The sequence below is a fragment of the Bacillus rossius genome, assembly GCF_032445375.1.
Source record: "Bacillus rossius redtenbacheri isolate Brsri chromosome 9 unlocalized genomic scaffold, Brsri_v3 Brsri_v3_scf9_2, whole genome shotgun sequence".
Classification (NCBI taxonomy): Eukaryota; Metazoa; Arthropoda; class Insecta; order Phasmatodea; family Bacillidae; genus Bacillus; species Bacillus rossius.
This window is the reverse complement of record NW_026962013.1, coordinates 6219848-6244432: the sequence shown is the minus strand read 5'-3', so window position 1 is coordinate 6244432 and position 24585 is coordinate 6219848. Positions and strand designations below refer to the sequence as shown.

At 42.2% G+C, this 24585-nt stretch overlaps 2 protein-coding genes across 2 annotated transcripts; both read right to left on the bottom strand.

Moving 5' to 3' along the window:
- Window positions 1-6063: 6063 nt before the first annotated feature.
- Window positions 6064-20443, bottom strand: LOC134542815 (zinc finger and BTB domain-containing protein 17-like). The gene is made up of 4 exons (XM_063387361.1): window positions 20349-20443; window positions 15758-16955; window positions 12268-12425; window positions 6064-10497 (listed from the first exon to the last, which is right to left on the bottom strand). Exons 2-4 carry the CDS (start codon window positions 16917-16919, stop codon window positions 8995-8997), a joined length of 2823 nt encoding a protein of 940 aa, XP_063243431.1. The 5' UTR covers window positions 16920-16955; window positions 20349-20443; the 3' UTR covers window positions 6064-8994.
- On the bottom strand, window positions 18844-24331 carry LOC134542816 (protein PET100 homolog, mitochondrial). Its single transcript, XM_063387362.1, has 2 exons — window positions 24188-24331; window positions 18844-20612 (listed from the first exon to the last, which is right to left on the bottom strand). The coding sequence occupies exon 2, from the start codon at window positions 20587-20589 to the stop codon at window positions 20350-20352; it is 240 nt and encodes a 79-aa protein (XP_063243432.1). The 5' UTR covers window positions 20590-20612; window positions 24188-24331; the 3' UTR covers window positions 18844-20349.
- Window positions 24332-24585: the final 254 nt, after the last annotated feature.

Here is a 24585-nt window from a genome sequence, read left to right as displayed (position 1 = left end):
TATATATTCGTAGATTTGCAAGTTACTGAGGTTACCATCTTTCAACCTTATATCACAAGAATCATGATGGTGCACAAACAATGCCTTTAAAAAAAAATCGACAAGTCTACAGAAAACATACTTTTCTTTCTTCATCGCGTCTATTTACAAGTGAACACCGAACTCGGAAGTTAGAATCCGAAGTAGATTGTATAACGATCCATCTATTTGGCTCTACGAACAACTCGTGTCTACGTTCCGCCGCTACCTTATGATTTGCCAGAGTTGAGACACAGAATGGAAGAGGCTATTGCTTCCATTACTCCGGACTTGTTATCCAAAGTGTAGGATTTTTAGTTGGATATGTGTCGAATAATTAAAGGTTCACATCTTGTAAATTTGTAAGAGAAAAACTTGGTTAGTTTACCTTCAACTCCTCGTCGTGAATTCCTTAAATTTCACTGTAATTTTGGCAAACGGCGTAGGGCTTACAGGAATGTTCTGCTGAAAGTATAAGTAGGGTGGCGATGTTTTCGGGCCGGCTACTGGCGAGACCTGGTGGTTCGTTGCCCCTCGGCGACACAATAGGCTGTTATTAGGGCCTGCCTTGCGACAATCAGGTTGATGGCGGTCCAATCAGGGGGCTTCCTGTCACCCCCGCGGAGGGGGGGGGGGGACGAAACGAATTTTCCGTCTTCGTTATTTCCTCTCATGAATAATTCAAAAATTTCGCGAGAAACTCCGCCGCACTTTTCCGTGCGAGCAGAGCGTCTCTTGTCAGACACTCCCCCCCCCCCCCCTTCACCATCTAGCAGTCAATGTCGTGTGAGACATGTCAGTGCCAGCGGAGAATGCAACTCAAATAAGTCAATATGCCCTCAGAGTTCCAGCTGAATGGAGCTTAGTTTAAACTGCAGGCTCTGTGTCTTTTTTTTTTTTTAAGTGAAAACTTCTTTAGCCGCGTTGGGCGATTTTTGGTAGGGGTTAAAACTTATGGGTTCGCGTCACCGGCGTGCTAGTGACGTGTTGCGCCAGACTGCGGCGAATCGCAGCGGCCTGTGTACATGTATACGCATATATACACTAATACATTGTGTATACTCATGTGCGTGTTGGACTCTTCTTTGGATGGGTAAAATCTTGTGAGTTCGCATCACCGACATGCTGTAGTAGCAGTAAGTGAAGTTAATTTGACCACGTGAATACATGACCTAGGTCTGACATCACTGGTAAGTCATAGCTAGGTAATGAATTTTTTTACGTAATTTTTACATACCACTGACACCTGTTGTGACCAAAAAATTATGTCAGGATAAATGATATCATGCTGAAATCGTACTGATATAATACCATAATCATTTTCTTACATCCATTTGACGTAGAAATGATGTCATGTTACATATTTAAAAACAAATTTTTAAGTTTTCACTTCTGTTGACAGTCCCCATGACTGGCTATATTTTTAACAAATCATGGATATTATTTTTGTAACTTCGTGTTCAAATTGCCCGTGGATTCGCGAATATATCCGTAAATTTAAGTCTTAAGTTCCCCGGATCATTTATGAGCGGCGTTCTCGATATAACATTTAAGGTGAACAATTTTAACAACAAAGCAGCTACCTATAGGTAGAGACAATTCTTGAAACAATTCTTTCGGAAATTCATACCTGTGCACTTGTATGCCAGCACACCTTCTTATACAAGATTTCCCCGTTAAAATGGTATATTATAACAGTTTAATTTATACTATTTAGACACAAAGCATACATCGAATTGAAGATAAACTAACCAAGTTTTTTTTCTTACTAATGTTCAAGATGTGCACCTTCAATTATTCGACACACATCCAACCTAAAGTCCTAATTCTTCCCACACTTTGGTTACCAAGTCCGGAGTAATGGAAGCAATAGCCTCTTCAGTTACGTGTCTGAACTCTGGCAAATCATTAGGTAGCGGCGAAACGTAGACACGAGCTTTTATAGAGCCCCAAAGGAGAAAAAATAACATGGCGTTATGTCAGATGGACGTGGAGGCCAGCGAAAAAGAGCCTTGTCGTCTCGAACCGCATATGCCATCGGGAGATGTTTTTGCCACGTGGGGGGAACCACGATTAAACTTTTAAACGAAACGCACGTGTGAACTGAAATCACAGATTCACTCTTAGCGAATCGTATGACCACGAGTCGCCATTTCGCAGTTCTCGCGCACGCGCTTATCCAAAACTGTTTTTGAGTCGCACTCTTTAATTGTGACCTTGAACCAACACTATGCAACGCTTGCAGCTGATACCGTTAAAAATTTATAACTCGGACATTATGTTATGGACTTTTGTATACTCGCATACTCGTACACTCGTTCGTGCGCTTGTATACTTGCACACATTTGTACACGTGTTTAAAATATTTGTGTAGGGTACCCTGCAAATATCATATCCCTGTATTTGTGAAAATTTCGCCTCTAACGCGCTTGGCTTTTTTTGGATACTACCTAATTTTTTTTTTCCACACCTGCCGAGCGCCGAGCATTAGCGCCTCCTCGCGACCTGCGCCGCCTTAATCCCGTTAGCTGCCACTTCGCAATTACGTTGAGAGAGAGAGGGAGAGAGAGAGAGAGAGAGAGAGAGAGTAGACGTGAAAACAGCCGCCCTCCCGGCGCGGGGAATTAGCGGGGTGTGTCGGGGCGGTGAGCGAATTAGCGGCCTCTTTGCGACCGCGGCGGTAGCAGCGCCACCCCCTCCCCCCATCATAGCTCAGAGTCTGGTCATAAAAAAGAGCTCACCGGGGAACAGAAACACCCGGCAGAGCAGGAATACTGTGGACGGTCCTATGGGAGGGATAATGATGGCAATCGCACCATAAAGCCTCCCTCCTTTTTTTTTTTTACTATTATCACCACAGAACTAAGCAAAAACCGAAAAAAAAAATTATAAGAAAAAATTATTATTTGCTAAAGTTCACGCATAGCCCTTGGAGTCAAATCAATTTTATTTTGAAAAAAAAAATATTATGTTTTTTTTGTGCTACTGTACTGTGCAGATTTTTTAAAAAATATTATTTTTCAATTTTATTTCTTTTTAAAAATCGATGCTAAAGATAGTTCAGATGAGGAATTTTCAAGACGTCAGATAAGCTTTTAAACTAGTATTTTAAATGACTATTTGATTTGATTTTATTGTTACAATTTTTTGACTTACCATTTAGCTGGGACGTGTTCCGTACTACCCAAAATCCTTTGGTCTTCTAAACTCCCCCCTCCCCCCTTTTTTCCCTTTTGAACCTTTCTAAAAAAAAAAAAAAAAAAAAAACTGGAAGCTGGGTTTACCACTGCCCGGCTCAAGTGGTGGCTAGTCGGCTAGCGAGTGGACAGAGACGAGACAAGAATCTTGCGAAGAAACAAATATTATGCTTAGTTTCTCTCTCTCTCTCCATAAAACAACAAACAGTTTATCGGCTGTCAGGCCACGACCCAGCTCTGCGAGACGCACCGCCACGCCCCTGTCATGACGTCACAGAGCGGACTGCCTGGCCCCCTTTCTGGCGGCCATCTTGGGTTTTTCCGCAACGTAAACAAACTTTCAGGTCATAATGCTATCTAGATAAAGTTTGTACCAAAATTAACGTTGTTTTATAAAAAAAAAAAAATGGGCGTGTGGCTATTTTAATGGGAGAAATGTAATCCCGCGGAATAACTTTTTATCATTCCCATTTCAAAGTTACGATCTTGCAAGAGCAAACAGTCCCCTCAAAGAGAGGGGGGGAAGGCTTTTTGATTCCAGGGGTCCCGAACTTTTTTGACCCACTCCCCCTCGACATCCATCTACGACCATGGTTGCAACCAACCGTGATTATATAAAAGAGTTTAATTTTCGGATCAGGTCAGTTAATATTTTGGAAGTGCATTACTTTCACTGCAAATTTCATTCAACAGTACCTTAGAATTAGCAAAGGGAAAAATTGATGGGTGACATCAGGATTTAATTTCAGTTAATGTTTTTTTTTTTTCTCTGATACCAGGACAAGAATTACAAGTAGCAGGCCTATTTAATTAATATAGGTGATTCTCTAATTCATTGGAACATTATAAGTTATGCAATACTAGCATGGACCACGGGAACATTTAGGTACAGTCTTCAGATTCTTTTTTTCCTAAATTGTGGGGTTTGGAAAATAGTACCTACATAGGTAATGTGAAGGCGGACCGATAAAATTAATTGATCCAGGGCGCTTAGTTTCTGTGGACGCCCCTGAAAAAATATAATACCAACTATCAGGGGCAACCACAGAAATCCGTAATTGAGGGGGGGAGAGGGGGATACCCGAGAGTTTCAACAGACGCAATTCATTTATGGATAGGGTGCTTGGATGTTGTATACTGCCCATATTTTGACCTATATGCGTACAATAAGCGAAAAACTTTAAAATACAAAGAAAATTTCCCGTGAACCTTAGTTTTGACGATTACGTTTATCAACCCCGACGAGTTTTGCTACTGGGTGAAAACTAGTCTAGATAAGTCCCTGAATATTTTGTCTCTACAACGGATTATATGATTTAAAAAAAAAAAAAGAGCTTGAATTACACAAGAAATTGGTTGCAAAACAATGGCAAGAAATGACATAGACAATGAAAGATTTTTGTGTGGCACGAGTGACGCTGAAAACTCGTGTTACTATTTGTTGCAGGGTGTGCGTTCAATGCTTCACTGGCGGGTTATGGCCTCTGATGTAACTGAGGGCCCCGAAACTACACATCACGTGAGTATTAATATTGTTAAGAGCATACCAGGGGGCGGGGCTTGCGGGGTGGGTCAGTGGCCTGGCCAACCAGCCAGCTGGTCCTTTAGCCCTCGGGTGGATAACGGTCCAGTACTGCAGCGCGGCCAATCGGATTAGCAACGGCGCCTCGTTACCCCTCTCCCCCTCCCATCCACAGCACCTCTGGAGGGTTCGGCACGTTCCCAGAACCCCTTTCCTGCGCGAGGTGGCATAACTAGTACGCCACTGTTCTGGGAGCTTCCGGTGTCAAGTCGGCCCTGATAACGACACACTTCAAAGGGGTTCGAGACGATTCCAGAAGGGGAGGGGGGGGGGGGGCTGAGGGTTTTAAAAACGGCGACGCCAGCCTCAAGAAGCAGTGAAGCGAAGAAGGCTAGTGACCCTTCCGGTGAGCGAAAGCGGACGAGCGGCGGCGGCCTTTCGTGTGCGGAGACCGGTGCATCAGGGACTCTTGTTGTGTTCGACGGTCAAGTGGGTAGGGCGGGGCAGTGTGTTTTGTAAAGAGGTGCGAGGTCGCACCCAAATTTTTTTTTCTTGTGGGAAAACCTAGAAGACGTCAACAGGTGGGTTTTCCTCGGGGAAATCCCGTTTCTCCCACTTGTCCATTTCATCAATGCTTAACTACGACGACCAAAGGTTGTTTTCTCCAGTCTACACATTCATTCATTCATTCATTCATTCCACAATTGTTACAATCTATGAACTCATCATAGACTGATTCAAATGCAAAATCCAAATAAGACTGCAATATAAAATATTTTTTTGGCAAAAATTCAATATTGTAGTCCATTTGGCTACAGAAATGTCAAAAAACATGTCCCAGTAGACATTGTGCAAATACAATCAAATTGAGGGAAGCTTGTCTGTTCTTCTGTTTACTAAGGTTTGTGGCAATAGTAAAAAAAATAATAATAAATAAAAAAAATAATGAAAAAATGATGTTTTTTTATCATTATAATTTATCTTAATTTGGCAACAGCTGTCATAAAATAAGAAGGTAATGAATACAAATAGAAATAAATACCACTTGTTGACACAACTATAAAAGAGTAGTCCAATATGTTGTACACATTTTAATACCTTCTGCAAATTATTATTATTTAACGTTCAATAATTTTAGCAAAGCCAAGCATTTGTTTATAAAGCCAGTTGTTAACAAACACACGGCATACTTAATAAGAGCTAATTATGAGCAAATTGTAGGACAATGATTGCCCATGTGCAGAAATGTATCTGTCTTATCATTTTAATTTAAATATTTTACATGTTTAAAAACCAAAATAAACAATGTTTGTATGCATCAGATGATTTTTTGATGATTCATACTTTATTTCAATTTCAAGGCATCACAAACAAAATTATATAATTTCAAAAAAAGTATTTTTTTGTACAACAAAATTATGTTTTTGAAATTTCGAATAAAATTAACCTGATTAATAAATTACAAAATATATTTTTACAGCTCAATTGTGATTTTCTTTTCTAAATCCTTATATTTTTTATTTAGTCATACATATATTTTGTCATGAACAAGGCCACATTTGGCAAATAAAATGATCTCCAAAAAATTGTTCCAAAAGTTAAATTGCCAAGTTATGCTTGATTGAATATTCTAAGTTTTGGAAGAGCTGGAAGCTCTTAATAGACCTTGGACTGAACTTTTTTAACAAAATGAATTAACATTGTATTCTTTAAAAACCATACACTACAGTTATATAAACTTTTACTAGACATTAGAAATTATATACATTGCATATTACAAAACATGCTGATTCTTAATTCTGAAATAATTTTTCAATATTTTTATATGGTGTATATTTTTCAACAGAGTTGAACAATAGCAGGCGGGGAAAGCCAAAGTAGTTTCTGCCAATTTTCCTTGCTACACCCACCAACAAACATCACAGCAAAGATATTCGCTTATACAATTCACATCGTACCAACAACTACAATTTGAAAGCCTCAGAAAAAAAACAATAGAATGATAACTAAAAAGCAAAATTTAATGTGAAATTATATAATGGGAGATGTTCTGGTGATCCTTTGAACAGTACAAAAGTAAGGAAAACTAGGTGAACTTAGAGGAAATGAATGAATGAATGAATGAATGAATGAATGAATGTATGTTTGCAAACAAAGCAGAATGCCAACTACAAAGAAAAAAACATGTTTCTTTGTGAACGACTTGGATAGCATCTATATGCAGCATACTGAACAGTATTCATCATATCCCATAAAACAATGCAATTAATTTTCATTGAAATATATTTTAACATCCCTATAATGCGTATTTACGTTTTTAACAATGCATTCTATAAAGCAAATGTAGAATGACACATGTATAAACTAAAACATAATTGTTGCAAATAATAATTCACCATACCATATGCATCTTTAGTGATTGTAAACAGTTACCATAGCAGGGTTTAATTATTAACATTGCCATTTTCACCAATGAAATACTTCTTTACTGCACATAAAGAACAAATATCAAACTAATACAAATACCACATACATATATATAACATTAAACAAATTAACAGAATGTTTCACATTAAGCACTTACTTGACAGAATTGTACATATATAACATTACTCAGAATCGAGAAACTTTTCCAAAGTAGAATAAAGTAGAATAATAAATCTTATATCTGTTGAAATACACAAACAAGCTGCATGAATTTGCAGTATTTTTTTAAGGTGTAATTTTTTAGAAACAATTGCACGCTGGCCACAGTCAAAAACTACAATAAAAAAAACTGTTTTTCATTCAACTAGATTCTGGTAATAAATAGGCACTGGAATGACAAATTCAAGTCTATTCACACACCATCCTAGAGTTCATAAAAAAAAAAATCACTAATCATTTGTCACACACTGCTCCCTACTATAAGAACATGCCTGTAATGAAAAAGGTTCTTTTACTAAGCACAGTTTGTCCTGTTTACATTCCAACCTTCTGTCATGTGGGATGCTGTGAAGCGGTCAGCCAACACAGATAACGGGTCTGTCACTGAATCGGGATTGTAAGAAAGGCAAGAGAGTGGGGAAAGGTGGAGGGGTTGGGGGAACAAAGGACTATGTGTGCAGTGGGAGGGATCGTAGTGCTGGATAGTGTGGAATGAATGAAAAGGGACTTAAGGTACACACCCAGTCAAGGGTGTACATGTATTAGTGAGGTGGGATGATAAGCGTGACGATCTATGGTTCTTCTTCCAAGTGCAATATCTCCTAAAAGCGCAAGGCTCTGAACTGGCGTGCAGTCTTCTCATTTTACATTTAGCAACTATGATGTTTGAGCGGTAACCATATCATTATATGGTGGATAAATTAAGATAAAGGATGTAATGCAAATTCCTTGAATGATTCATAGAATATCTACCACATTAATCATGCCAAAAAGTTAGTCTGAAAAACACTTGTTTCAGCAATTTTCACTCTTTCAGAAATATGGAACATGTTACAAAACGAAAAATGGAAACAAATAAATTCTCATCCGCCTCCATGTAATCTTAAATGCTTTTCATAATTTGACACTACTCTGATATCTTGATAATTTTTTCAAATGGCGCAGTTTTTTATGAAGCTCTGCACACTGTAGGTGTGTCTGTGTACGTGAGCCCTTAACGTCTTGTAGACATAGAGGTCATTAGAGTCGACGGGGGTTAATGGGATGAGAAGGAAGCACTGATGGGATGAATGGATGGGGGGAAGCAGAGAAAATCCACCGGCCCACTGCAACGTCCGCCACTCTTTCCCCTTGCGATAATCCAGGCTCGACCGCGCCAGGAGTGGATCCCAGACTACCCTAGCACCACGGCCCCTGCTCCCAGAGAAGTCACGCAGGTTCCGGGAAGCCTGTGCCTTACGACGAACAGGGGTGGAGTAAGGCTAAGTCGTTCCAGCTGGATCACAAGTGGCGAGATGCTGGTGGCCCGTCGTGAGGACGCCTGTAGTCTATTACACCTGCAGCCTAGGTGGAGGGGAAATGTACAAAAATGTACTCACCTGGTTCCCTGGGGAACAGGAACAAGTCTTTCCCACCTTTCTGTACATATCACAGGATTTTTCCTTACACTGCGAAAGCCTCACAATAAATTATTATTCCACTGGAGATGAACTGACAAATAAACATAACACAACCTCGAATCAGTACCTTATCCCCTGCACAATGGTTGCATTGCAATTGTAACATCCAAATGAAAATCACCACAGACAAAGCAAGTTTCACCTACACACACTACTCCGACAAACTCCACGATGTATTGAGGTCCTGGACAGATGCTGCCGCAGACTGCGACATCACTTCGAAGATGCCATCTGGCACTTTGTTGCTCGGATCGTACGTCAAGTTCCCGTCGATGGTGATCATGAAGGGCTGGCGCGTCTTCACGCCGGCCTCCTGCGACTGCTCGCGGAGTGCCCCGGCCGGGTCGTCGACGGCCGTCTCGCCCGCGTAGCCGTGGTCGGGTACCACCGGGGCCTCGGCACTCCCGCCCCCCGCATGCACCTCGGCGTGATTCTCCAGGCTCTCCTGGTAGAGGAACGACGTCCGACACACGGCGCAGCGGAAAGGCTCGGAGCCGGAGAAGTCCTTACCGTCCGAAGCAGCGTCCATCTCGTGGCACGACGCCACATGCTTGTTTCTGGCGGCCACATTGAGGAATGTTTCCTCGCAGCACGGACACTTGTGGCGCGGTCCCGCCCCGCCGCAGGAGTCCTCGTGCTTCTTGAAGGCATGCGGCCGGCAGAAGGTCTTCCCGCAGGAGCGGCAGGTGTGGAGCTGCTCGCCCGTGTGCGAGCGCAGGTGGTTGGCCAGCGAGGAGCGGTCGGCGAAGGACTTGCGGCAGACGCCGCAGGAGAACGGCAAATCCCCGGGCGCCTCGTGGCTCAGGAGCGTGTGCCTGCCGAGCTGGGCCTCCGTCGGGTGGCGGGACTCCTTGTCCCGCTCGTGCGACCGGGCGTGCCGCAGCAGGTCCCGCTGCCTGCCGAACCTCCTGCCGCACACGTGGCAGCCGTGCTCGGGCCGGCTCTCGTGCGCGCGCAGCACGTGCGTCCTGAGCGCGGAGGCCGTGCCGCAGGCCTGGCCGCAGGTCCCGCAGGCGTGCGCCTTCCTGCGCGCCGGCTTCTCGTGCGTCCTGACGTGCGCCCAGAGGGCGTGCCGGGTGAAGTGCTTGCCGCACACCTCGCAGGCGCAGTTGCGGCGGGCGTCCGGGTCGGCGTGCGTCTTGACGTGGTGGTTGAGGCCCGTGCGGCCGACGAAGGCCTTGCCGCACGTCGGGCACTCGAAGGGCTTCGTCCCCGTGTGCGTGCGCATGTGCTCGGCATAGTACTCGCGGCGCTGGAAGGACTTGGAGCAGACGGGGCAGCGGTGCGCCTTGGCGGGGTCGCCGTCGTGCGCGCGCCCGTGCTTGCGCAGCACGCAGCGCGTGGCGAAGCGCTTGCCGCAGACGCCGCACGGGAACGGGCGCAGCTCGGCGTGGGAGCGCATGTGCACGCGCAGCTCCCCCGCCGTGGCGAACGCCTGGCTGCAGTGCTCGCACGTCACCCACTTGGACTCGGGGTGGCTGGCCAGGTGGCGACTGAACTCCGCGAGGGACGTGAACTCCTCCTTGCACAGGCTGCACACCTTAGTGGCTGCTTTGGCGGGCGACCTGGCGCGCGGGTCTCCGCCGCCTGCTTCCACCTTCAGGGCCTTCAGTTCCACCCAGCGAGACTCTCTCTCCTCAGTCTTCTTACACTCCTGAAAACACACATATTTTATAACTTCATAAACTGTCATTCAAAAATACTGGACCTGGGTTTGAAAAAAAAAATACTAAATCCTAGAAATGGTTGGTTTTGGATATTCAAATCACATTACATCCATAATCACGCACTAAACTTCCAAATTGATTCTAAAAAATTTTAAAATTAATTAGTAACCATTATACTTAAAAAAATGTTAGCCATTTATCATTATATAAACACAATTCATTTTTGTTTGCATCATCGGAGTGTTCAGTTTTTAAAATTACACTAATTTCTTCAACTTAATTTTTTTCTTCTTGTAATAGAGTTTAACATTTTAAATGAATATGGGTAAAATATCAAAATGATGTGACATGCTCTGTTTAAGTTAAGCTTTTAGTTGCAAGTTACATCACAAAAAGGTAATCAGTTAAGTCTTACACAAGTAAAAATCAGCAGAGAAAGTGGTTGTCAAACCTTCACGAGATGTACTGCGACCACACAGAAACATTAATTGATGTAATAATACCAAATACAGAAGCTATTCAAAATACCATAAAATTAATTTTTTATCTGCTTGCAAGGAAATTTAAAGAAAGAAAAAAAAAAATCATAGAACGTTATTTGTGCCAAGACATTGGAAATTAATATTAATAAATAAAATTAGTGTTTGTCATTATTTTTAAAGTCATTAGTTACTGAAATAAATTACTTTTTAATAATTGAAGCATTCCAATAAGATAACTATACAATTTTTTTTAAACATGTTAAATTTTGGCAACTGATTTTTTGTTTTTCTTTCCACATGTGTATTTCAATGAAAGAAACACAATGAATAAATGTTGAAAGGCTCCAAACAAAAAATATTTATCAAGCTCTAACTGGTGTCTTGAAAATATTTTATTTCCTTTTCATGCATTTAAGAAATAAGAGGAGTATAAATAAGGTACTAAATTTACGTATGATTACAATATTGATACTGCAGACATTCACAACACAAAAAAATTTGCCAAAAACCAACAGAAATGTGAATTTCTGAGAACTCTACACCTGAGGAATGCTGTGATGTGGTCAAAAGTCTGAGTGGTTTTCTTGTTACGTTTATGTTTTGTTTGCAAAAGGATGTGCGGAGGAAATGCCCAGAACTTTAGCAATCAGGTGACTGGTTCCTCCATCACGACAATGCCCCCGCACACACGGCCTTACGAGTGAACCGCTATTTGGCTTCTCATGGGTGGTTTGCCAATACCCACCCACCGTATTCGCCAGACCTAGCCCCGTGAGACATTTTTTTATCCTCGAGAATGAAGAAAAAAGTCTAAAAGGGAAGTGTTTTAATGAAGTGAAGGTGGTAAAAATCAGCTTCGCAAAGGGCACTGGAGGATATCAAAGTTGAAGAGTTCCAGAGGTGCTTCAAACAGTGGGGTGAAAAAGACATGACAAGTGCATCACATCTAATGAAGATTACTTTGAAGGTGACTGAAGGAATTTTGTGAACATAGGTAGTAAATAAATTTTTTTTTAAGACAATGACTTTTAAACAATATAGGGCATATATATCATGTGATTTTGTTACAAAACATAGTTCTTTATCATAGTAAATGGTAAGTCTGCTTATTTGAAAAAGTTATTTTGCTTACTACCCATATTACCCGGGTTATCAGGATTTTTGATTTCCAAGGATTGCCTTTGGTCCCGGTTGGTCCGGGTAGACGAGGTCTAACTGTTTGCTTCATTGAGCGCGACAGGGGACCGGGAGCAGAAACACGAGGTGCGCGAGGACCTGGGTCTCGGCGGCGGGCGTCAGCTCCGCCGTCTCGCCGTCGTCCTGCAGCAGCACGGCGTCCCGCCCCAGGTTGAACTCCTCGGACAGCTCCACCACGCAGCTGATGTTGTCCAGCGACAGCCCCAGCGCCTCGCACGTCTTCTCCACCGACACGCCTGCCACAACGCCCACCCGACAACAATTGGTCAGGCCACGGAGGCGTCCGTCCACGTATAGGAGACAACGCGGTTCCGACACAGATCTTTGACCCGTAAGTAGCTCGGCTTCTGGGCTGTAGCAGTGTCCTCGGCGAATAATTCAACGACGTTTCCGTTGACAATGCAGTCGCCATTATCAGGGAGCAGTCACCTACTGAACTACTAGGTAACTGCTCCCTTGTAGCAATGTTCTAACCATGCTAACTGCTATTATTTTTGTAGCAGCAAACCACGGTCTGATTACCATCTTTGCCTTGCTAGGTGGATCTTTAGGTTTCACCAGTTTATTAGAAATGAACAAAAAAAAAAAACAAGGTGTGATTCCGTCTGAAATATAATTACTCCATACTGAAGAAACTTATAACAGATACAAGAAAATATTAACGTACAATATTAATTACATTCTTAAACAGCTCTCAGGTATATTCAAAAAAAATTAATGGCCGGCCGTACATGGAATTATTAAAAGTTTCATTTACTATAAATACATAATCCAATAAAAAAAATACAAAATATGTTTAAATAATCCCAGTTGAGGTATGTAATTGAAGTCCAGAAATTAAGTTTATCTAATTAACTGCATCTGACGACGTAATTTAAAGATAGTTCAGAAAAGGGTCAAAAGATACAGAAGCACCGGAGGTCGGGGCTTCGTTTCCCGGAGATCACGCGGGAACATGATGCCAGGGCGCTTGTGTCCTGTTGTGGAAGGGAGATGAAAATGCCAATTCGGCGTCCGGCTCTCGGACCCTGTCAGACAGGGGAGTTGGCTTCTGTTTACTGATGCGTCGCCCGCCAGGAACTGGATCCCGTGATTACGCGGCTGGGCGCTGTTGATTTCTTCATTTCAAAAAAAATAAATTTAAAAGAAAAGTAACTATTACATTTTGTACTACGCAGACGGACTAAACTACTTGAAAAGATTATAGGGATAGCTTCCCTTATTTAGGCAACTACATAGTCGGTTGCGGCCGGACGGAAGTCTTGCAGTGTCTCGTCGACTCGCCGATAATCGCGAAAAGGTCCGTCTGCAGTCGCGACGCGAAGTGTCCCGCGAAGAACCGCGTCTCGTAATTAAAGTAAATCTTGAATCAAAAGTGGAGGGGAGGGGGCTGGGAGTCCGGACCGAAAGGTCCCGAAGTTCGCCGAGAGGGCGTCATAAAAAAACTCTGACTGAAGTCTCGAAGATGATAACACTGGCCGACTTTAGCGCTACCTGTTGAGAGGTGTCTGAAATAAAAAAAGAATTGACTCGCCCAAGGCGTCTGCTTAAACCAAGGGTTAAAGGGCGCAGTCTAGTGCTACACTCTGGCGGCTTACAGGGTAAGTTGGCTGGGCGGTTAGCGAGTTCGCCGCTAGATATTGTGGGGTGGTCCATCTTGGCACATACATTTTTTTTTTTTATGCGAGTTGTCCTTGACGCTGGGCAACACTTGGCGGGGTTAACGGCAGGGCAATGCTCCGAAGGTGAATTTCTCAGAACTGTGAGGGGAGGGTGGAGTAAGGGGGGGGGGGGGGGCAGAAAACGCAACGACGCTGGGAACAAGCATCCATGACAGTGCTTCCAGGGGAGTGAACCTAATATGTATTCGTGACAGTAAAGGCTATGGTAAGCTCGTCTCTGAGAAATGGTAACAACTCGTCCAGAGCTGCTGTAGGCGGTTTTAGTCATGAAGTGAAGTAACGTTACAGGACTGGGACGTGCCTGTAAGCGAGGGAAATTTTAAGCGAGCTGCCAACAAAGTATTAGATCTGCAAAATATCAGATACGTCTCTGGGAAAGGTGCTTCAGACTACTGGCACAAAGTTTAACTTAGGGGAGTACACCAGACTAACAAAGTGTAAATCGCCCTTTAGTAACCAAATTATAGAGCAAATAAAATTTCCAAAAATAATTTAAATTAGAATAAAATTAGAAGAAAAAAAAAGTGTCGAAATTCCTAATTTCCGGCACACCCTGATGATGGCGACTGCAATGTCGACAGAAACGTCAGTGAATTATTCTCGCCAAGGACACGGCCACAACCCAGAAGCCAAGCTACTTCAGACAATGGCCACGAAAGCCTGCGAACATTCTGCAACCTGCAGTTCGTCCCGAACTAACACTTCGCTATGTTCCGTTTTCAGCAACCTAAATTTCAACCCCATTTTGTGGTAGCTAGAGACAAGATTTTATGCTTTCATTTGTAGTCCAATTTCATTTTTAAAACAAGATTTCTGTGTTATTGTTTTCATTTTCATAAATACTGTTTTGTAATACTTACTCCATCATACTAGTTTATTTGTATGCTGCATTTTTATGATGAAATAATCTGTAATATATTGGTCTGGCAAAAATTTGTGGTCTAAATAAATATTAAATGAGCACAATGAAACACTTTTTCATAAAATAGAAATACAAAAAAAAATTAAGTACTCTTATAATGTTATAATGTTTGAAATTCAAGGAATGTCATTTCTGGACAAGAGCACTGATGGCTATCACAACTGAAACCAATTCAAGTCCGTCGGTCAATTGAAAATATTTTTCCATATGAAGGGTTCCTCAGCACGTCACTCTGATAAGAATCTTTCACTTCGACGTGTCCAGCTGATAATAATTATATAAAATCAATATTCAATTCTTTGTTTACAGCATTCTATCGGTGATATTTCTACTTTCAATTATAGAATACTTAATAATCACATCTGTTTCAGATGATGGTCAAAAGTATACTGAAAATGTTCTACAAATGGAGCAAACTCTAAATTTTTACAAATACAATTTTGTTTTATAAATAAAAAAATTTTTGTAACTTCATAAAAACCAAACATTTCAAAACAAATTATACACATTATTTCATAGAGAAAACATATAGTCATGGAATAAAATAAAAATTTTGATGTAAATGTTACACTATATGGACCAAGTTAATTTAAATCACATATCATAGCTCTTAAAACTTTACTCTACAACACCCTGACAGCCGCCTACACGGGATCCCTCGCCGGGCATGCCCGTCCGTGATAGTTCGCCAGTTTCCCCCCTGACATCACCGAGGAACCTCATCCAACTGAACCATTCTTAAAAGACAGCACCAATTCACTTTGATGCCAAAGACCCCTATCCACGAGAGAACGAAAGGAGCGTCAAGTGATAAAATAAAAAAGTCCTTTACAGAATATGTAAAAGTCAAAACGACAAATTCTAATACATCATAAACTATAAATAAAATTATTTCTTCTGTGTTTGGTCACCTGTGCAGAGAACCTGTGCATGTTCCTTCAAGCACCCAGTAGTGATAGCGTACCTCGGCAGGGCAGGAGGCTGGCCTCCTCGGCCGGCAGCAGGCTGAAGTCTATCCAGTGGGAGAGCAGCGAGCAGAACTGGCGCGGGCCGCCCGAGAAGCGGGCCTCGCCGCGGTACAGGTAGTCGAGGCAGGCCTGCAGCTGGCCCGCCGTCAGGCTGCGCACCAGCACCACGGCCTCCTTCAGCTGGTGCCCCAGCCGCCCCTCCAGCTGCTTGAAGTACGGCCCGAAGGCACACAGCAGCACGCTGTGCGCACGCAGGCAGCGCCCGCTCCTCAGCAGCGTCACGTCGGCGAGACTCTCCGTGCCGGCCAGGTGGGCCAGCAGCCGCCGGAAGCCGCGGCAGCCGTCCCGGCCGTCCTGCAGACGCACCGTGCCGGCGGCCCGGGGCTCGGCCTCCTCCGCGGTCGCCGCGACGCCGAGGGTGGGCTCCGCCGCCCCCAGTATCTCGCACACGTAGTCCGCGCCCAGCAGCCGCGCGGTGGCGTGCGTCTCGCCGATGGTCCCCTGGGCCAGCAGCACGTCGCCCCGGTAGCACAGGTCCAGGATGGGCGAGAGGTGCCGGAGCTCCGTGCCCTCGAGCACCAGCACGCACGGGCCGTCGTCGCGCCGGCGGCCGGCCAGCACGTCCCGCAGCACGTCACTGCACGTGGCGACCACGCAGGCGTGTGCGTGCACCTGCGCAAACTCCGCCGTCACGAAGACGACGTCGCAGAGGGCCGCGCCGGAGCGCGCGCGCTGCAGGCTCTCCCGGAGGCAGCGCTCGTGGTCCGGGAAGGAGAGCCGCACCTCGTCGCCCGCGGGCTCCACCCGCGTGCGCGCGAAGCAGTCCAGCCCGAGGGCCGCGGCCGCCTGTGCCACGGCCTCCAGCTCGTGCGCGCCGACGCGGGCGTGGCCCAGGTAGAGCAGGTGCAGCAGCGCCTGCACGGCCGGCTTGCGGGCGCCCGTCACCAGGACGCAGCTCCGGCGGCCGCCCACCTGGCGCAGCGAGCTGCTGAACGCCGACACCACCACCTGGTGCGCCTGCAGCGTGCCGTCCTCGCACACGAACGTGATGTCCGTGAGCACGCCCGCGGTCGCCAGCTCCTTCAGCGCCGAGGTGAGCCGCGCAAAGTGCGCCTCGCACACTATCTCCACCACGGACGAGTCCGTCGTCTCCGCCATGGCACACTGACTCGCTCACACGCTCCTCTCTTCTGTCTGTGGGGACGAACACACCACTGGCTGTACCACGCAACACTCGACAGCTTATCCGCGACTCTTTAAAGTTTACAAAATGTGCATAGGCTACTTGAGAAAATTATAAGAGCCTTGTAGACGAGATTAAATCATTGCAAAGCCAGAAAACATCTTAAACAACCATTCTGTGTAGTTTAATATTTAGTAATTTGGAATATTTTTATTTCGTAAAGGGAAATTTCTATCCTTTTCAGTGTCATATCCGTTTATGTTCACATTGTCAGATTTGTGTAAGTTACACACATCGTTCATCTTTTCAGAGTTGATAACAGTTTTATTTCAATTTGCATGGTTACTTTAAGGATTGTAAGTAACAATTATTTGGATTACAACTAGGCGCCCAATTTCACACATTATTTAACCAATTTTTTCCCCTACTTTTATGATCAAAAATATTTGAGACTTTTCAGTTAAAGTAAATTTAGTATTGGCAGTTCAGGTGCATTCTATAATAACTCTTGATGATTAAGATTTCAGTAGTTTGTTCAATCCTACATAAAATTTGTATGCCAACTTATGACAAGAAATAGTAGAAATTCTACAAAATGCATGTCCAAACTGGCTGAAATTCCAGAGAATACAATCCAAAGCATGAGCAAACACATTATCCAATTTTTGTTGGCGAGTGCTGCCATATTCATGTTGAGGTTGAAAACTTTTCAGACAACCCTCGTATTTAATGATTATACCTATGCAGCATATTAAAATGTTCAAAAAATTTGAAAGTTTTAGACATAGCTTAGTTCACTTTGATATGGGTGCCATTTATCTCTGGTGATTTCTAGATGGTATTCAATCTCCTGTCATGTCTTCTGAATCACATCCACAGAGGCGGTTGTCAATTTTTGCAGTGATCCTCTCTTTAAGGTGATGGTTGTTCATTTTCTTCTCAGCATACACAATGTTTTTAACGTATCCCCACAGAAAAGAGCAAAGTTTTCATATTTCTTTGAGTGATTGCGAGGCTTATAACGCTGTATGAGCCGAAAGTGGGAGCGGGGCTGAGAGACAACCCTAATCACTCCGTTTGAGTTATCTGGAGGTATTTTCTCATGGCTAAAAATGTCACCACTTCTGATTCAATGCAACATCAAATTTTTTTTTTCCTACATACCACAACACAAACCGAGCCTTCTAATTAATGGTCACACCTTCCCACGCTCCGTAGCACGCTAAAGCGGAGTGAACGAGACTGTCTCACTGTCTCACGGCCTCACTCCTGCTCCCCGTCGCACAAGGTCACCCGAAAACTTTGCTCCATTCTGCAGAAATGTGTTAAAAAATAAATTTCGCTGAGAATTTAACGAACTGCAACCGTGACTGTGGGCACAATCCGGAACACGCTGCGGGAGACTGAATAGAGTAGACATCACCAGAGCTAAATGGCGCCCATATCGAAGTGCACTAAGCTAAGTCTAAATATTTACTGAAAAACATTTTTAGATGCTACAGGTTATTAAAATACTTCTTTTTATAACAATAGTTTGGAATCCAGGCAATCTAAACGACCCTGTCTTATCTGCTCAATAGGTTGGTATTAGTGGAGTCTAAACCAAAACAAATGACTATTTATTTATCATTGCCTGTTTATAGTATTTTTCACTGTTGATCACACATGCGTCTATGCATCTACTCATGAATGTTACAGCAATTAACGTATTTTATCTTTTATAATTTGAATAATTTAAGCATTAAAATTAAGTTTGCAATGGAATGATGTAGTAATTTATTACCTAGTTCAACAATAAGGAAGAAGAAAAATAACCAAACATCCCAGAAATTGAGAAAAATACAAGCAAATGCTACACAGGTAAGGGCTGCAGTATACAATCATACAACATAATGCTACTAAATGTTCAAATATGTTTTAATTTACACCAAATATCTATTACATACAGAATACTACAACATTTTCCAGCAAAAATACAGCGATGATTGCAGATAAGAGATTTTCATTGAAATTTCTGTATACATAAATAATGTTTTAATTTGAGTTCCAGGTCATATAAAAAAATTATTTCATACGTTATAGATAACATTTTAAGTGTTTACAATAAATAAGAATGATATAATAATGGTGTACAATATATGGAAATTATGAATTTTTTTTCTTTCAATTCTAGCCTTGTTTTGTTCAACCCCTTTCAGCAATGGTTTGCCTAATCAAAAATTTTTCCTGACATAAGTTTTAGATAAAAATTATTACATTTACAAACAATTTGAACGCTTTCAATGTTGTGCCGACATTTTTTTTTTCTTTTCTTCAATCTTTGCACTTATGGTTAGTGGTACAAAAATTGTATTTAGATAAAAGTTTTTGGTATCACTCCTACAAGTTATAATACGTTCAAACGGATGTGATATTTTTCATATCATGCGAGTTAGCAATATTTTTGTTTTTTAAAAAATCTTACCCATTTCTAACCCTTTAGTGGAATTTTACCCATTAACGAACTTGACCAAGATTTTCCATGATTATATTTTATGTACCAGTTTGGAAGTGAGTTTTGAAAAAAAGACAGCAGTTATTGTGTCCATATATTGATATTATATATAAACTTTTGGGTTGATGATGGAAAAAAACCTATATAAATATTTTCTTTAAGTTGCACCATGGTAGCGGCTACAATAGATAGTATTTCTTAGAAATCTACCTAATTGTAAAAAAAAAAAAAAAAAAAATGGAATGAGAATTTTTTAAATAATTATCTTGTTATATATCATAGAGAACATCATATGATAATATTTAATTCTTACTTTTGAGAAAAGTAACTAAAAGATGCCTTCTTAATTGCAATCAATTTTTTTATATAATTTATAATTAATAATTTACTGTTTGGCCATGGTACACAGTTAATGAAAGTCTTATTATTAATAATGACTGACTACTACAAATAGTTTTTCTTGTGAAATAATTATTGGTGTTTAGAATTTTTTTCTTTTCCTTTAAGAACAAATGCAAGTGTAATATTATTGTCAATATGGTCTTAGAAAAATCAACACAGTAAAATTGAGGGCAAAAAAATTATTTATAAAATATAAAAATGATAATGTTAACAAGCCGGGTGGTATGAATCTGGCAACAGTGGACGCCATTTACTCTATACTGCAAACTAATAGTGAGAGAGACTATAGCAACTGGAGAAAGGGACGAGTTTAGAACAAAGAAGCACACTGTGCCGAAAAGGAAAAAAAAAAAAAAAAAAAACAGACAGTAAGACCCTGATAAAACCTGTTAAAGTTCCTGAGAAAGGCGTGCATCAAAGAGGTTACGACTGCCAGCGAGCGAACCCCTGGGAGAGGTGAGCCGGTGAATCGTACGTGAGCAGCTACAGGGAAGAGCGACAGCCGCACCTTACGACTCGTCGCTCTCCTCCAGCTGGCGCATCAGCTCCCGGTCGCGCCTCTGCTGCATCTGGCGCATGCACGCTTCCAGCTCCTCGCGGTGCGTCTTGCTGTCGGGGGGGAATATGGCGCGCCGCGTCTTCACCACCCACTCCTCGAAGTACTCGGGCTGGTTGAAGAAGTGGAACATCCCGACGGGGAACGCCATGTACAGGGCCATCTTGCCCACTTCCAGCAACCAACCGCCCATCCTGCCGCCCCCCGCCGTTCCCCCTGCAACACCCGACGTGGCCGTGACGAGACACGGACGTGGCCACTCGGCCAGGACGATGTATCCACACGTCAAAAATACTGATATTTTGGGGTCAGATTACGAAATTACGGTATCGATATTTTAATGTCCATATTTTGTTCCAATAATATTGAATTAAAATACATATTTTGTATTTCGTACACTGAATTATAATTTTATAATACATAAAACAAGGGTAAAAGTTTTGGTGTTAAGATAACTTGATATCATTGAAAATATAGATATTTTCAAGATGATACATAGGTATTGATATCATCTGAACAATATATCAAAAAGACTGATGTACTGGCCAGGAGGCCGGATTGGTGACAGCACAACATAATTAGCCAGCTTGCTTCAGTAATGAATTGATGACAAATAATAAGCATGAATGGAATGGGCTTAATGTCTCATTGTCACAATCACCAATACAACGAAATATGAAGAATGATCAAAAACTCACCTCTACAACAACTTCGAGACAACAAGATTTCAAAGGACATGCAAAGGTTTGTTCCAAGCATTTAACTTTGCGGAAATCATTTCTTTCCCTGTACCTATACGCTACGGTACTGGAAAATAATTCTGAATTGGGTAATGAAACAAAACAACTATTGCTTAGCCATTTTACAGAATGATTAAGAAATTCAGGAAATAAAAAAATTAATTTTCCGAATTTTACTTAAGATGCCGCCTAGTCAGAGTTGTATCTGTATTAGTGGAGCGGGATGACAAGTACGACAATCGCTGGTGCTTCAAGCACGATTTCTCCTCTAAGAGCACGGCTGAGGACTGGTGTGCATAGGACAAGTATGAAATTTAAGCGGTTCCCATAACATTAAATAAAGGTGTAATGAAAGGCTTTTGGGTGCGTTTCAAAATCTTCACCAGGCCTTTCAATCTAAAAATCATTCTGAAAACATGTTTGAGCCATTTTCACTGTGCTTAACAATACAGTTTCAAAACAAAATACATAAACAGAACTACCCATCCTCCCTCAGCGCATTCTTAAATGCTTTTCCTAAAGAAACACCAGCAGTTTTCAAATCGTGTAGTTTCTGCTGAAGCTCTGCACACTGTCATGTGCGCCCAGGTAGGCGAGCCCCTTAATATGTGATTTTTTTTTTGCGCCCCTCTCCTAGATAGTTACAATACTTTACAGTTTTAACAATTGGTAGTATCAAATCATATGTAGGCCTATTTAAAATACCATAAAAAAAAAGTGAGAATGGCTGTGAGGCGTTTGCCACGCCTCCTTTTAATTTGGTTATTAATTATATCATATGTTATGATAGATTGTTTGGCACTTGGTTCATTTTCGTCCTGAAGATTGATTAAAACATAAGCATTACGGACATTCACGGCGCTGCGCTTGTGTGTGTTTCCGCGAGCCAACACCGCGCGGCGCGCGAAGCCTTATGACGTCATGGTGACGCGTTAACCTGCGACGGTCTGCGGCTGGCGAGCTGGGAGACGGTGCTGGCGGCTGGTGGAGTCGACTTCGGCTCGTCGGGTGCAGGCGTGTTGCGCCGCTGCTAAAATGGAAAGGCTGTTCCATTCACCTACGCATCGACCAGTGCCCAGCCCGGGTTATCGTCCACCATGCTGCGCAACTACAAGTAAGCCTCGACGCAACCGCTATTAACAACCGGGCACCGGGTTGGTTTTTTAAGGAAAAGCTATGAGCAGAGAGACTTGACTGATCATAAACTCAAATTCATTATCTTGCTAGTTTCTTGAATCGTAATGTGGCGAAATAAACTCGACTTCTCCTTTTTACGCTACGTGAGAATTTACGTAAACTGCAAGCCAGACTCATCACGTTGCTGTGGTGCGGGATGTGAGACTCGCAAAATTACGTCGAAACGAGAGTCCGGTTAGACCAAAATATTGGGAATTGTGCCTAAATAACATTTATAGACAATTACGTCATCCAGCAGTGTAATCAACGGACCTGTTAGGGAAAAACTTAACCTTTCTAAATGTTTGTAAAATTACCCGTAATATAGTGTTTATAATATGTGATTACATTAGATGTCCTTTTCTTTAATGCGAGATCTAGATCTTCTGTAGATTTGTGTAAATGGTTCTGTATTTTAATGTACCAAGCCGATGCCAAGCAGGAATATTAAATAGTAAACAGGCAGTGATGTTTTCAATTATTATCCAGGTCATTCTTTTTTGCCTAGGGACCGTACTTCTCACTGCTTTTAGTTGGTACACCCTTCTGCGGCTCCCGACTTTAAACTCGAGCGCCTTAAGTAAGGCCTCAGCTGGACAGATTACCTAGCTACTTTAAAAATACTGTAATATTCTGTGAACAGCTCATTAAGAAATGTTAGTTACGTTAAAAAATACTATAATATTGTGTGAATATTTGGCTACCTTCATTCAAAATACTAAAAATGATTGTGGACGTTTGGTTGACTTAAAAATACTGCATAACATTATGGACAGTTGTTTACGTAAGGTTAGCTACATAAAAAATAAAAATAAAAGTTTTGCGACAGTTAAGAACATTAGATAAAAAAAAATACCATTTTTGCAATTTTTTTAAATGGAAAAACTGCTAGTATAGAAAATTACCAGCACTTATCACTTATCAGACATTTGGGCCCTTTCCCATCGCTTGTAACGTGGACTCTAACCTGATGTCCTGTTGTCCTTTTATATTTATTTATTTATCGATGTTACAGTTGGGCTCAAGCCCTGTGGCAAGTATTCCTTGACACATCCGAACTATTCCATTTCCTAATTGCTCTCGTAATCAGCAAGTTTTCCCCTCCTCACTTGTCACTCTGGAGTTCTCCCTCCTGCTTCACAGTTTCCCTCAATCTATCCTGTTCCCCAGTTTTCCCCACCACCCTCCCACCTAACTCAACATCTGGTACATCCTCACCAACATCACTGCCCTTTAATCTTCTGAACTCTCCCACCTGATTTCCCTCATCTCTGACGGGACTATTACATATTCCCCTTTACATTATTTCCTGTCCTGGGCTCCACCTGCCCTTCACCCACCTAGCTGCTATCATCTGCACACTCTCTAGTTCCCTCTTGAAGACCACAGTGTATGGATCCCACACCACCGCAGCATACTCCAACATGGAGCGCACTTTGGTGACGCACCTTCTTCTTAAGTACACTTCTTCCTCCCCTCACTACTCTTCACAGTGCACCACAAGGTTTGTCTGCTCTTATTCACGAATTCCTCCACTTGCTCCCCCACCCCCGATTTCCTTTGAGAACTATTATTAGGTATTTGTAACTATTTGATTCTCCTTATTTCTTCCTCCCTCCAGCGTTAAAACTTTTTATTGACAATAGCTTTCTTTACAAATCTAACTACCCTGGGCTTGCCAACATTTATTTTCATTCCATTTCTCTCCATCCATTCCTACAAACTATCCTAATCTACCTACAAGCCTCATGCCTCTGCATGCACACACACAATCACAAACCCATTTTTTTTTTACAAAATTTTAAAAACTAACCAAACCACTAGAATAATATTTACTAACAAATATCTGAATATTTCATTTAAATATTTTCTCACCAAAGTGTAGATTAAAATAGGTTTCTAGCACAAATTGATTAGCCCTCTAAAAATCCGATAGCTTATTTTACTAGATTCGTTTAGAAAATCACAACTACGGAGTACGGACACAGAAATTGCAAACGTTCCTTTCACCCACATGAGATGAAGGTTAGTGTAAGTGCAGGGCAGCGCATTGCTGTGCGATTGATAAAAACTGAAAGACTTCTCTTTTGAGACTCAAAGTTTTTACGTTCTTTAAATGATTCATGCAATGGGGAATCTTAATTCAAATTTGAATTTTAAGTAAATTTTTTATCTTGATATTTTTATTTATTTTTGATTTTCGGTATTTTTCCTTGAAAAACCGTGCAAAACTGCAAGGGCGTATGTCCAAAAAACTGCATCTATCAAAACTT

Excerpts from the sequence above, each read along its gene's own strand:
- LOC134542816 (XM_063387362.1), bottom strand. The coding sequence starts at position 20,589 with ATGGGCGGTTGGTTGCTGGAAGTGGGCAAGATGGCCCTGTACATGGCG.
- LOC134542815 (XM_063387361.1), bottom strand. The coding sequence starts at position 16,919 with ATGGCGGAGACGACGGACTCGTCCGTGGTGGAGATAGTGTGCGAGGCG. Across the intron at positions 12,426-15,757 it reads CAGCCTCCTGCCCTGCCGAG|GCGTGTCGGTGGAGAAGACG; the intron begins GTACGCTATCAC and ends GCGTTGTGGCAG. Across the intron at positions 10,498-12,267 it reads CGCCCGCCGCCGAGACCCAG|GAGTGTAAGAAGACTGAGGA; the intron begins GTCCTCGCGCAC and ends GTGTGTTTTCAG.